The sequence below is a fragment of the Nerophis lumbriciformis genome, linkage group LG08 (assembly GCF_033978685.3).
Source record: "Nerophis lumbriciformis linkage group LG08, RoL_Nlum_v2.1, whole genome shotgun sequence".
Classification (NCBI taxonomy): Eukaryota; Metazoa; Chordata; class Actinopteri; order Syngnathiformes; family Syngnathidae; genus Nerophis; species Nerophis lumbriciformis.
The window spans coordinates 38,553,455-38,566,933 of NC_084555.2; the positions used below are offsets into that span (position 1 = coordinate 38,553,455).

Here is a 13,479-nt window from a genome sequence, read left to right on the forward strand (position 1 = left end):
ACGAGTATGGTGGAAACATAGCTCATGGAACAAGTTCTTGTGAATTTCATTATCGACCTATGAAAGGAACAAAACTTACTGTAAATCTTAAAACATATTTTTGTTTAGTTTGCTGTGCTGATGTGGCTCCTGACCTATGTTGGCGCTCTCTTCAACGGACTGACACTGCTCATCCTAGGTGAGGTCACCGTGACTCACAATGTCTCATTCGCTCACCAGCACTGACTTCATGACCATTATTTTGTGGTACATACAGGTAAAAGCCAGTAAATTAGAATATTTTGAAAAACGTGATTTATTTCAGTAATTGCATTCAACAGGTGTAACTTGTACATTATATTTATTCATTGCACACAGACTGATGCATTCAAATGTTTATTTCATTTAATTTTGATGATTTGAAGTGGCAACAAATGAAAATCCAAAATTCCGTGTGTCACAAAATTAGAATATTACTTAAGGCTAATACAAAAAAGGGATTTTTAGAAATGTTGGCCAACTGAAAAGTATGAAAATGAAAAATATGAGCATGTACAATACTCAATACTTGGTTGGAGCTCCTTTTGCCTCAATTACTGCGTTAATGCGGCGTGGCATGGAGTCGATGAGTTTCTGGCATTGCTCAGGTGTTATGAGAGCCCAGGTTGCTCTGATAGTGGCCTTCAACTCTTCTGCGTTTTTGGGTCTGGCATTCTGCATCTTCCTTTTCACAATACCCCACAGATTTTCTATGGGGCTAAGGTCAGGGGAGTTGGCGGGCCAATTTAGAACAGAAATACCATGGTCCGTAAACCAGGCACGGGTAGATTTTGCGCTGTGTGCAGGCGCCAAGTCCTGTTGGAACTTGAAATCTCCATCTCCATAGAGCAGGTCAGCAGCAGGAAGCATGAAGTGCTCTAAAACTTGCTGGTAGACGGCTGCGTTGACCCTGGATCTCAGGAAACAGAGTGGACCGACACCAGCAGATGACATGGCACCCCAAACCATCACTGATGGTGGAAACTTTACACTAGACTTCAGGCAACGTGGATCCTGTGCCTCTCCTGTCTTCCTCCAGACTCTGGGACCTCGATTTCCAAAGGAAATGCAAAATTTGCATGGTTGGGTGATGGTTTGGGGTGCCATGTCATCTGCTGGTGTCGGTCCACTCTGTTTCCTGAGATCCAGGGTCAACGCAGCCGTCTACCAGCAAGTTTTAGAGCACTTCATGCTTCCTGCTGCTGACCTGCTCTATGGAGATGGAGATTTCAAGTTCCAACAGGACTTGGCGCCTGCACACAGCGCAAAATCTACCCGTGCCTGGTTTACGGACCATGGTATTTCTGTTCTAAATTGGCCCGCCAACTCCCCTGACCTTAGCCCCATAGAAAATCTGTGGGGTATTGTGAAAAGGAAGATGCAGAATGCCAGACCCAAAAACGCAGAAGAGTTGAAGGCCACTATCAGAGCAACCTGGGCTCTCATAACACCTGAGCAGTGCTAGAAACTCATCGACTCCATGCCACGCCGCATTAACGCAGTAATTGAGGCAAAAGGAGCTCCAACCAAGTATTGAGTATTGTACATGCTCATATTTTTCATTTTCATACTTTTCAGTTGGCCAACATTTCTAAAAATCCCTTTTTTGTATTAGCCTTAAGTAATATTCTAATTTTGTGACACACGGAATTTTGGATTTTCATTTGTTGCCACTTCAAATCATCAAAATTAAATGAAATAAACATTTGAATGCATCAGTCTGTGTGCAATGAATAAATATAATGTACAAGTTACACCTTTTGAATGCAATTACTGAAATAAATCAAGTTTTTCAAAATATTCTAATTTACTGGCTTTTACCTGTACATATTTGAATCGAGAGTGATAGATGTGAACTGAATACACTACAGATATTATTAGCTCTTTTATGTAATCGTAAGTGGGGCAGCATGTCTTTGTGTACGTGTACTGTAGTTGTGGATGTTTATTTTACAAGATCCTGGTTTCCTTACGGTTTGTTTTATGCGCTTACAGCTGTGGTCTCCATGTTTACCATGCCAGTGGTCTATGAGAGACATCAGGTAAGGATTATGTGCCTTACTTCAAAATACAGTAAAAATGGTACCCCAATTTTTAGAAACTTTTTCTTTCACTTCAGGCACAGATTGATCAATATGTTGGACTAATACGGACCCACGTCAACTGTGTGGTGGGAAAGTGAGTGTTTCATTCATACTATTCTTTGCAGCAAATGAACCTTCTGTCATTTGCTGGACCCAATCCAAGTGTAAAAATAGCCCTCTACTGTTGCCAGACATGCAGTTTTAGAATTCATTTTCCTAATTTAGTAAGACCGAACATGTAGACTATATTGCGTTCCATAAATAGAGAGGATAGAGCAGCGGGCGCTTTGCAGCCACGGACATTGTAATCCTATTTGAAAACATGCAATTTCTACTTGTTATCTGTGTCCAGGATCCAAGCAAAGATCCCTGGGGCCAAAAGAAAGGAGGAGTAGACCTCAGTTGACTCACGGAAGAGGCTCACTCACCCTTTAAGAGCCTGGTCACCGTCACGTGGGGCGTCATGCTTTTGTCATCTTGGTGTTCTCTGAAAGCATCCACTGAAGAAGCCTTCACCCTGCCATGTACACACTAACACACCATCACATATAAACGGCACTAGGTAGACACGTTCACAACTCCAAAAACTAAAAAAGAATAAGACATTTTTTGTGTTGCTTATTCTAAAGTGCATGAAGTCGAGCCTTGGGTAAATATTTGATATCTTTTGTGATGTTTTTTGAAGGCCACGCTAGAGTTTTGCTTTGCAGTGCTCACCACAAACTAATTGGTGTGGCACAAAAAATAAATGATTAAGCTGAAGTGGTCACAGTCTTGCTCCGTTGCCAATGTTTGCTGCTTCATGTTCAAGTAAGCAGATGGGGCTTCTCTCAGTATATGTCTATATATATATAAATATCAACAATAATTTCCTTTTGGTGTTTCCAAGCACAAACTAATTTAAGAATATGCGTCTTAGATGTGGTATTTGTAGGGTTTTTGCTTTTGTATACCAATAGGGAACAATACACCCGCTCATATTATGGGTACTGTTGTACAACTACTATGAAGACAAGGAGTATCTGCTGATACTAATCTTGTTTGAATAACTGTCAAACTTTGTACTATGTTCTACTATACTCTGTAGTTCTGTAGACCCTGGACTCTTACTATTTGCACTTACACTATGTATTTAATTACCAGAATAAGAAAAATAAATGTACCTTGATGGATACCATTTCCTTGGTCGGCTTACTGATGGTCATGTTCCTGTTGGTGATGAAGGAACCCGACCGCGTGAGTGACAACAATCAAAGACTACACAGGTTGACAGGACACAGTAAATAAATAGTTTTTTGAAACTTGGGAGTTCTGAAAAGAAAGACAACAGTACAGACACACCACTTTGTAGTACTGTAAATGTGTGCGTGTTGTGAGTGACTCGGAAGCCGATTCTGTTGCAACCAGATGTTTATTGACCCACTGCTGAATAACAGTAACAGAATGAATGCCAATAACAAATATAATCCAATATCTAACAAAATATAGAAGTATCTGTATAAAGATCACCCATACATATCTGTACATGCTAAAAATAAAGTAACGGAATTTTCTGTACCACTGAATTTCAAGTCACACTGATTCAGTAAAGTAACACTTCTGACAAACACGTGAAATGAAAATGGTAAACAGCCCCAATGCTTTGCAAATATTAAAATAACACTGCCATTTGTATGTGGCAATAATTGTTTTGTTTGTGCCTTTACGGTTTTTAGGTTATTCTAAAATACATTTTCTGACGAGTGACGTCATCTAGGGCCCCCCCCGCGCCCACCTTTTCCCTTTCGTTTTTATAAAAACATCAAAATCTCCCTAAACTTTTGTGCTATGCTGTGTTTGTGCTGCAAAACGTTTTTGTCTGTTATAGTTTTTTGATGTTATTAACAACCAGCCACCCCACCTTGTCAAAATCTCCCCAAACGTGTGTGCTGCGAAATGATTTGGTCTATTTCAGGTTTTATGTTGTTATCTATAAGGTTTGGTAGATTTGCTAGACAATTTTGCAGCACAAGTGTAGCACAAACAAATGGGACAAGTTTGGGGAGATTTTGACAAGGTGGGGGGGCAGGTTATAAACAATAAACCGTTAACATAACAACTTTGACTTTTTGACAAGTTGGATGAGCTGGATGATGTCACTGGTCAGAAAATGTAGTTTAGAATAACTTAAAAACCCTAACAGCACAAACGGAAATTTTGACAGCACAAACGTAACAGAAACGAATGGCAGTAATTTAATTATTTGCAATAATAAGGGTGTCCAAATTCACACAGGTAAACTTTTCAGTTGAGAAGAATGACAGGATGCAGCTGTAAAAAACCTCCTCTTGTGTTCCCAGCTCTGACCTCAGTGATGTCCACCTTGAGGGAAGGATCAACCTGTAGAACCAGAGCACACAGAAAAAGATGCAGCATATCAAATGCCTAATTAACAATTTGAAAATACACATTGGAATGCAAAAGCATTAAAGAACACCATACCTGGTTCCATTTTCCTGCTTTGTCATAGTACACTGGAGTGACAGCTTCCCTCGGAGGAGATTTAGTGAACAAGCTATACAACGCAGATATGAAATGCACATTTTTGTATGTTTCTGACTGATGTGTGCAAGTGTGAGAGTGGGACCTCTTGAGGCGCTCCCGACAGTCCTCTTGCAGTTGGCCAATCCTGTCAGAACCCAGATGCAGGGTGCCACTGGGCCCTTCACACGCTAGATGGTTGATAGCTACTCGCAGAGCATTTATCTGAAGATGAACCCATGTCACAAAGTAGTCAAAGAGCTGCAAAATTTTAAAAGATTCCGAAAGGCAAACTAATGTATCATTGTGTAAAGGCCAGATACAAGTCTTACAGTAACATGTACTATAAGAGTATCGCTGTACGGTGCGACAATTTTACTTGACTTAAAAATTTAAAAAAAAAAAAAATCTGTCGCACACGTGCAAAAAGTGATTTCAACCCCAACCAATCAGGGGCCCCCAAGCAAAATGATGGCAAAATGGCAAGATGCAATAATTGGTGTTCATATAGCTGTCAATCACAAACAGCTCAACTTTGTCTACCAATTGTATTCTCTCTTTCGGCTGCGTTGTTTCTCATACTGCTCTGAACAGGGTTCGAACCCACATCGCCGTGTGAAAGACCAGCGTACTACTATTGAGCTTCTTTTACACCCGCACAGACGTGCATGCGCCCGTCGCGAAGATGTATTCATTAACAAAATGATTTGTAAAATAGGTGATATTTTTGCATTGTTGCTGTTCTGTTGAGTGGAATTATGATTTTTTTTATTGTCAAACTATGTTTTTGGGTGGGAGGTTTATGAAGCTTATTTTTTTACCGTGTCTGGAAAAAATAGCAATAATGACTTCAAAAATATATTTGAACAGTATACAAAAATTATGAAACTTTTGGAGAAGAAGAGCAGTCATTTCATTTGCAATCTGGGAATGCCTCCAGAATTGAACGGGTTAAAAAAGTGACTGTGGAGCAAAATGTACACTAGAGCATAGCCAATATGTATTACTGCCTAGTCTTTTAAAATCATGTGTTCTTTTAAAAATGTTAGTTTGGTTCCCACTTACACTAAAATTTGACTTGAATAGGACTAGGATCGTAACTCCTTTGTAAACCAAGCACTACAGTACCTGTACCATAATAATTACGTGTGGGTAGAGTGTATGTGCATAAAAATTACCTCAGTGATGTCTTCCACGTCAAACTTTACATCAAAGGCCATTTCAATGTCATGTTCAGGTGGAAGGCCTTCTTGGGTTTGACTGTTCCAGCCCAAACCACAGAGTGCTCCAGTGTAGCAAGTCTTCTCTTCATTAGTGCTAGACATAAAAACAAATATGAAAAAGAACCTGACATGAGCATATTTCATTTGTCACGGTTATGTCGATGTGAAACGAACCGCAACTCCATGATGGGGGTGAAGAGCATGGTAACAATGGCAGGCAGTCCAGGAATGTCTGGCATGAGGGTGGTGTCCCTCAGGAGAATATGGTTACCTACAACCCAATATTGTAGTGTCATATTTGACCACTAGAGGGTATAGAAAGCCTGTAAAAGCTAACATACAGTATATATTGGCATTAAGTTTACCTTTCTGCCCACCTCATCTTATGTAAGTTAGACTATTTCTATTACAGTATTAAGCATTCTATTTATATGATTTGGTCTGGTATTGATGTTATAGGAAAAAGACAACTGTGAATTTAGGCATGTGTGAATTCATCTGGCACCTGAAGCACTGACAGACACTGTCCCAGATACCATCATTCTCTGGTGCTTGTAGTGAGGGTTTTCATTCAGAGCCATGGCATTGACGCTGCTTCCATCAATGCACACCATCCTTGGATAAAGACACACCTGATTAGCTGAGGCAATGACAACCCTTGTGTGTTTGCGTGTTGTGACTTACTTGCAGTATATGGTGGCGTTCAAGCTGTGAAACAACATTTTATGAGGACTGTTCGGTCCATGCAGACGAACCTGTAATGTAAGGAATTAAAATACCTCATGTATTAACACATGTTTTGGTGGCAGTCAATTAAAGCCTCATGTCATTCTTCTACTTATGGGTGTGCCCAAAACAAACGACTTACGGTAAGTGAATTGAAACAGCTTTATCTCCTGGAAAACAGGGCAACAGCCAGGGCAAAAATCCTACCATTAAGCCTTTTGAATATATTGCATTTTTGGTTTATAACTCCTTTTTAATTGGGTGATTTAGGGCAGGGATATTCAACCTAATTATTTTGGGGGCCACATTTCCAGAAAGTTAAGGACCTGGGGGCCGGACTTCTTTCTTCCCTTTTAGTCTAATTTTGCATATTACAGAGAAATGGCGTCCTGATTTTGGCCTATTTTGTCAGAGTTACAGAAAGGCACTGCTGTTTTTAAGGACCTTCTGCAAAAATAGGAGTCTTATAACTCAATAGCCCAAACGATGAAAAAGAGAGGATCTAAAAGGGAACCTTGAGACACTATTAGTATGACTAAAGAAGTTATTACTACTGACTAATCGCAGCAACAACTTAATTACATTAATCAAATTATGAAAAAAAGAGAGGACTTAAACGGGTGCCTAGAGGAATTCCTCAATTATGTAAATCATAAGTTTGGACCTCAGAGTTCTATGTTTGCTAGCAAGTTTAAAATATTAATGCAAGGATCTGCCAATGTGTTTACTGTGGTCCAAGTTCCTCTATACAACAGGAGCACGCTAAGTATTTTTTTTTAGGAATTTACTGCAAAAATAGTTGTCTCCCAAGTTTTAAACTGAATCTGAGGGGCGGTATGGTGTCATTCTCGGGACGGATTTGGCCCTCCGGCCGCTAGTTAAGTAGGTATGATTTAGGGTATAGGATGCTAAAATGTGCTCCAAGCTAGCTTTTTAACTTGCCTTTGTTCTAGAGTAAAGCGTGCGGCTTTTTGAAAAGTGGGAGAGGAGGCAGTCGATGAGCTCCTTCTCTTCTTTCTTGCGATCTTTCCAGGAGCTGCTGATGGCATTGGGGACATATATTCCTGTTTGAATGTCTTTGTACAGAGAAACCAGTGTCTCGTTGTTTTGCTGCAGAATGAGAGAAAAATGAAGAGTGAAAAATGCACACTGTATCTGCACACATATTTAAGCTTAATAGTGTGGAAAATAGTTGATCAGCCAATATGAAGTACATCTTTATTTACAATAAAGTATGAACAATTCACCCAATTACTCCAAAAAATAATGTATTAATCCACAGTCCAGTTTGCATCCGATCGGAACTGTTGAAGTATAAAAACGTTCGGCAAAACTTGGCATCGTGAGCGCCCCAAAAAAATTAAAAACAAATTTCACAGATAACCAAGAATTCCCGGTTTTCCAGGACATTTTCCCCATTGAAAATTAATGGGCCAACTTTCAAACATATTCTCACCCGATTCGAACCATTCCACCATCCACACACTCCACTCACCTTGGAAAATCAAACCACCATTTTCCAAGTTGAAAAGAATTCCACGGTTTCCCAAAATTCCGAGGCCCTATTTTCACCTCTTCTTGGAAAGTTTTCACAGTCCACATTTTTCAACCGTTATTGACCGTTCTACCTTCGAAACATTATTTTTAGTTGGGACAACATACTAATTTAGTTTTTTCGTACAATTTGCCGGTTTTCCCGAAATTCTGAAATACCCATTCTCCATTCAAACTCTTACGTCAATATTTTTCAACCGATTCCAAAAATTCCAACACCAACCCATTCATATCATTTAGGACAATTGTGCTACTATCAATATTTTCAAAGATTTCCGGTTTTCCTGAAATTCCCAACTTTCCAAAAAATCTATGATTCAAATTAATGGATGTATTAATAGTACTACAATGTCCTAAAGCAGGGGTGTCAAAGTAATTTTAGCTCAGGGGCCGTATGGAGGAAAATCTATTCCCATGCAGGTCAGACTAATAAAATTGTGGCACAATAATTTAAAAATTAAGACATCTTCAAAAACATTTTTTATTTTGTTTTACTTTGGCAGAAAGTAGAACAAGCACAGTCTTAAAATGTACTTATTACAACTAATCCTCTTGTCAAAACACTTCCAAGTTATTTGAAAATTCTGAGGAAAAAAATGAAGAACACAAAGAACTTATACTTTGTCTTAGTGTTTTAAAAAAGCTATTAACTTTAGGCACTTCCTGTTCAGCATTCACATGTTGGCAGTTCACTATCAAAGACATGTTTGGAAAAGCAAATTAATGTTACCTCAAACCGCCGCATTGCTGACATCAACAACTGCCACAATACATTCATTTATAATCATTTAAATATTACAATTATAATATAATCAAAACAATTGTCAAAAAAATTACACCATAATAGCCGAATTAAAGGTAACATAACTACAAACTTAACCAATGTCAATATGGTACATTTATGCACATAATAAAATAGGACAAACAAATGTAGAAACACATTTTTACAATGCCGTTCAGGATGCCGGAACTCTAACTACAAAGGTGATGGTCAAGTTGACTTAAGTCTTTGCATTTTACCGTTTTGTTATATTATGCTTTGAGTGGATAATTTACAATTAAAGAAGGTATTGTGCGTCACTACTGCATTAGTCTGCTGTCAGCCACAACAGGAGCAGCTGATTGCTTGCACCTGCGCTAATTGGAGTAGCAGCGGCCAATCCAGAGGGCGCTTAAAGTCAGCTGACACATCATCTTTAAACACTCATGTGTGATGTGAGTTACACTTGAAGCGACATTCAGTGGAAACATTTAGAACAGCAGTTTCTTTCATTAATAAATTGCAGCTCATTTTTATACTTAGCAAACTTGTCTTGCTGGCCGGATTAAACATGTTGGCTGGCCTGAAACCGCCTGTTCTCACCGTCCACTTTCCATTTAGCCATTATTGGGAATGGGGGTTGCTGAAAGTTGACATCTGCCCTGAATGGTGATGAGTAATGAAGCTGAGGCCCACTTGCGGCGCTGCAGTGAGTTCGCAGGCTACCGTTGCATTGTGAAGAATGGAGAATTGATGCGTGCAAAACAGCAACAGGCGGCTGTAGTCTGCGGGCCAGTTTTAATACTAATCAAATATCATCCAGGGGGCCATAGATAAATCATTTGTGGGCCGGATCTGGCTCGCGGGCCTTGACTGACACATATGCCCTAAGGCCTCAAAATGTTGCGCCATTTTTAAACCCGATTCCGACCTTTCAACCATCCACCCACACTGAGGCGGTATGGCGTAGTGGGTAGAGCGGCCGTGCAAGAAACCTGAGGGTTGCAGGTTCGCTCCCTGCCTCTTGACATCCAAATCGCTGCTGTTGTGTCCTTGGGCAGTACACTTCACCCTTGCCCCCAGTGCCGCGCACACTGGTGAATTAATGATGAATGATGGGTGGTGGTCGGAGGGGCCGTAGGCGCAAACTGGCAGCCACGCTTCAGTCAGTCTACCCCAGGGCAGCTGTGGCTATGAAAGTAGCTTACCACCACCAGGTGTGATTGAATGATGGGTTCTCACTTCTCTGTGAAGCGCTTTGAGAGTCCAGAAAAGCGCTGTATAAATCTAATCCATTATTATTATTATTATCACCCTTCCGATATATCGAACGCAAAACATGTTTTCCCTTTCCCAAGGAATTTTCTCCCTATTGACAATGAATGGGCATTATACAATCTACTGCATTTCCCACATCTCTCATCTGATTTGAACCATGCCACCATCCACACACACTGCTCATCCTGGACATTTCTAACGGAATTGCAAATTCTAGTTAACCAAACGCACAGTTACCTTCGAGTCAAAGCTCTCTTCAGCAATGACGGCGTGGCCCTCCTCCACAAAAATATCAGCCAGGCTTTTGTTTGTCGTCTCGCTGCTGATGAGCAGCTGTACACGCATTATTCCATTGAGAATGGAGTAAAGCGACACAATGACTGACTGGTCTTTCACAAGCGCCATGAACCGTTGACGAGCACGGCTGCTCCACTGGTTCCCAAAGATGACAGACTCGGCTGATGGACGCATTTCGGTAATTTGGAACTCCTGAGCCTGAGAAAGGAATTTGTATAATGGTTTATTCACTATGTGGACGAGAAGAAGGAGCCATGTGATAAGTCAAACTGTTGCCACCTGGAAGGGGTGATGCAGGAGGTCAGATGGTAGTTCCCTCAAGGTGTTGCATGGGACAGCTGCTGTGTTGCCAAAGTCCAAGAAGAACACCTGCAGAGCAGGAACATACTCTGGTACAATCCCTTAAGTCAATAAACACATGCCCGGTAAAGCAGTACATGGAAAAGAATGAGTTGAGTACATCACAGTTATTAATCCTAAATGTAATGGCCTGATTTACTAAGACCCAAATAACATGCTTTAAACAGTGTATAAAAAATAAAACAGCGTCTACTATGAATGTTGTGTGTGATCTACTGACAGTGCGTGTGCAATTGAAAAGTGGAGCAGACCGCCTTATTCAAATGAGGATTGTGCGTGTATATTACCACGGAGACAATCATTTACTGCACATTCATGTAATCATGCTCCTACCTGTGTGCGATATGTTGAACCAGCAGCACACATCTATAATACGTAACACCTTTTCTAAATCACAATCTAGACAACAGAAACATATGCAGTCACTGACACTTAATTTTGTGCATAAAGCTGTGGCTCACATCGTCAGCGCATGTGTGCATCTAGAATTATTCTAATGCAAGAAAATGCAAAATGAAATACGTCTTTTCATGTAGGAGATATATTATAGCAATACAGTTCCTACATTAAAAGAAAAACAAACATTAAAAATGTTTTAAATGACAACAAAACGCATCAATTGTATTAAATTTTAATCAGCCCCTTTAGTCATCCAGCAGCTATAAAAGTATAAAAGCAAATTGCTGAATAGACTGTCTAAAATGTTTTAGTTCTGTCAGTCCAAATATGTTGAAACAGACAAATAGAACAGAGGATTTGGTATACATCCGCCTGTCTTTCCAGCATGAGCACCTCCTCTCTCACAGCCGCATGCGTCGGTGTCATATAGCACGTCCTGCTTATAACGTAAAATAGTGCTCGCAAAACAGTGATCAGTGTTAAATCACACTGCTCGTAATAACTATATTTGCATTTTCTCCTCCCAAAATTGTGGATGTTTTGATGATCAGCATTTGTTCTGCATATTAATGAAGACAGCGATGCAAATTGGATTGCATGCCATATTCTGCTCACTTGACACAATCGACTTTGCACACATACGTAGTAGATCAGCTTTGCGTATCCTATTTAGTACATGCAAACCTTCAATAAATCAGGCCCTAAGTGTATGAAAATGTGATTGAAAAGAGTTGATTAGTTACTTCTACTGTGTTTCCACGCATGTGCAGGATCTTCGCCCGGTAGTAGAGGCTCTGGTTGTTTATCTCAGAGTAGGGCGCCAAACACAGAAGGTTAGGATAGAGTGACAAAGTTATAGGATGCAGTGTGCGCATGTTGATCTCTCCTGTCAGTTGGCGCTGCTTTTCCAAACTAGCTTCATCTGCCTGGAAGCCCCAGAAATGGCCCACATCCACCACCTGCACCCAGTGACCAAAGCATTTGCAATTATGTCTAGACCAAACAGAAGAGTATGTAGAGTTTATAAACTATTAAGATGAGGGAGAAAAGCAGACCTCTGTAACGCTGACCACAAACAAGCGGTTAGGAGGCAGTTTGTCTGGCTCAAGGGTGCTGCTCACTACTCCCACTGGAAAGACAGACTGGCTTTGGAAGTCGACGTTTACCCTGCACAAAAGTGAGGGTCAGTGTTAATATTTGTGTATTCTATCACTGCCTGACAGGCAGCAAGTTTATCAATTCACTCAGAGAGGCAAAACAGGATATGTCCTAGAAGAACTGTACCGTGCATATTTCATGTGAGATACTGGTCTGCTGCCTACACATTTTTCTATTTGTTCCATTGGGTAAACAGACAATTCCAAGGCAGATCCCTGCTGGGCCAAAATGAGGGCGAGCATCACCTCAGGGAGCACTGCAGAATCCTGGGATGTCTTGTAGAATTCCACATATGCTCTGTGCATCCAAGCATACATAGTCATATTTCACTGATTGTACACGTAATGTATATAAAACCTAATACACATTTCAGTACCTGGAGCTCTCAAAGAAAATGGCTTTGACTTGTCCACATTGGCGGAACAGAGACTGCAGCTGTTTGTAGTACAGAAAACTGTACGGAGGGAGATTCCTCACCTGGTTGCAACATATGACGTGGTATTAAAATCACGCAATACACATTTCCTCCAGTAGATTCAACCAAACCTGCAACACCACCACAACTAACACTACAGTTTAAAATGTAGCTGCACCTACGATGCTATAATGTTATCAACTTATCAATACTTTTTGATTTAAAGAAGGCATTTGACATTATAGATCATCAAATTCTCATTTCTAAATTATATACTTATGGAGTTAGAGGAGTTGCACTGGACTGGTTAACCAGCTATTTACAACAACGACAGCAATATGTTGAGATGGATGATCATAGGTCAGAATGTATGAATATTGAATGTGGAATTCCACAAGGTTCTATTTTAGGACCCACACTTTTTATTTTATATATAAATGATATTTGTGAGGTTTTGAAAATTTTACAGTACGTATTATTAGCAGATGATACAAATGTATACTGTTCAGGAGATGACTTGAAAATCTTAGCCGAAAATATTGAAGAGGAAATGGTTAAACTAAAATTGTGGTTTGATGTAAATAAATTATCTTTAAACTTGGAAAAGACTACATTTATGGTATTCAGTAATAAAAGAAAGACAGAAGTTAGTTTATCCATAAACAATTTGAAAATTGAGAAGGTGTC

General features: G+C 40.0%; 2 protein-coding genes across 5 annotated transcripts in view; one reads left to right on the top strand and one right to left on the bottom strand.

Annotated features, from left to right (window-relative positions):
• rtn1a (reticulon 1a) overlaps positions 1-3,279 on the top strand; it is a 36,232-nt gene extending 32,953 nt beyond the window's left edge. For all 4 annotated transcript variants that reach the window (XM_061968876.2, XM_061968877.2, XM_061968878.2 and 1 more), the window contains 4 exons: positions 109-178; positions 2,014-2,060; positions 2,138-2,196; positions 2,455-3,279. In XM_061968876.2, coding sequence (XP_061824860.2) covers positions 109-178; positions 2,014-2,060; positions 2,138-2,196; positions 2,455-2,497 — 219 coding nt within the window. In that variant the 3' untranslated portion in view covers positions 2,498-3,279. The remainder of the gene's footprint in view (positions 1-108; positions 179-2,013; positions 2,061-2,137; positions 2,197-2,454) is intronic.
• Positions 3,280-3,502: 223 nt separating this feature from the next.
• tdrd9 (tudor domain containing 9) overlaps positions 3,503-13,479 on the bottom strand; it is a 108,542-nt gene continuing 98,565 nt past the window's right edge. Inside the window, exons 22-35 of the mRNA XM_061968875.2 lie at positions 12,754-12,854; positions 12,504-12,674; positions 12,275-12,386; positions 11,963-12,178; positions 10,740-10,829; positions 10,401-10,658; positions 7,514-7,681; positions 6,530-6,600; positions 6,351-6,460; positions 6,020-6,116; positions 5,801-5,939; positions 4,729-4,847; positions 4,584-4,656; positions 3,503-4,481 (exon numbers count right to left, since the gene is read on the bottom strand). Coding sequence (XP_061824859.2) covers positions 4,386-4,481; positions 4,584-4,656; positions 4,729-4,847; positions 5,801-5,939; positions 6,020-6,116; positions 6,351-6,460; positions 6,530-6,600; positions 7,514-7,681; positions 10,401-10,658; positions 10,740-10,829; positions 11,963-12,178; positions 12,275-12,386; positions 12,504-12,674; positions 12,754-12,854 — 1,821 coding nt within the window. The 3' untranslated portion in view covers positions 3,503-4,385. The remainder of the gene's footprint in view (positions 4,482-4,583; positions 4,657-4,728; positions 4,848-5,800; positions 5,940-6,019; positions 6,117-6,350; positions 6,461-6,529; positions 6,601-7,513; positions 7,682-10,400; positions 10,659-10,739; positions 10,830-11,962; positions 12,179-12,274; positions 12,387-12,503; positions 12,675-12,753; positions 12,855-13,479) is intronic.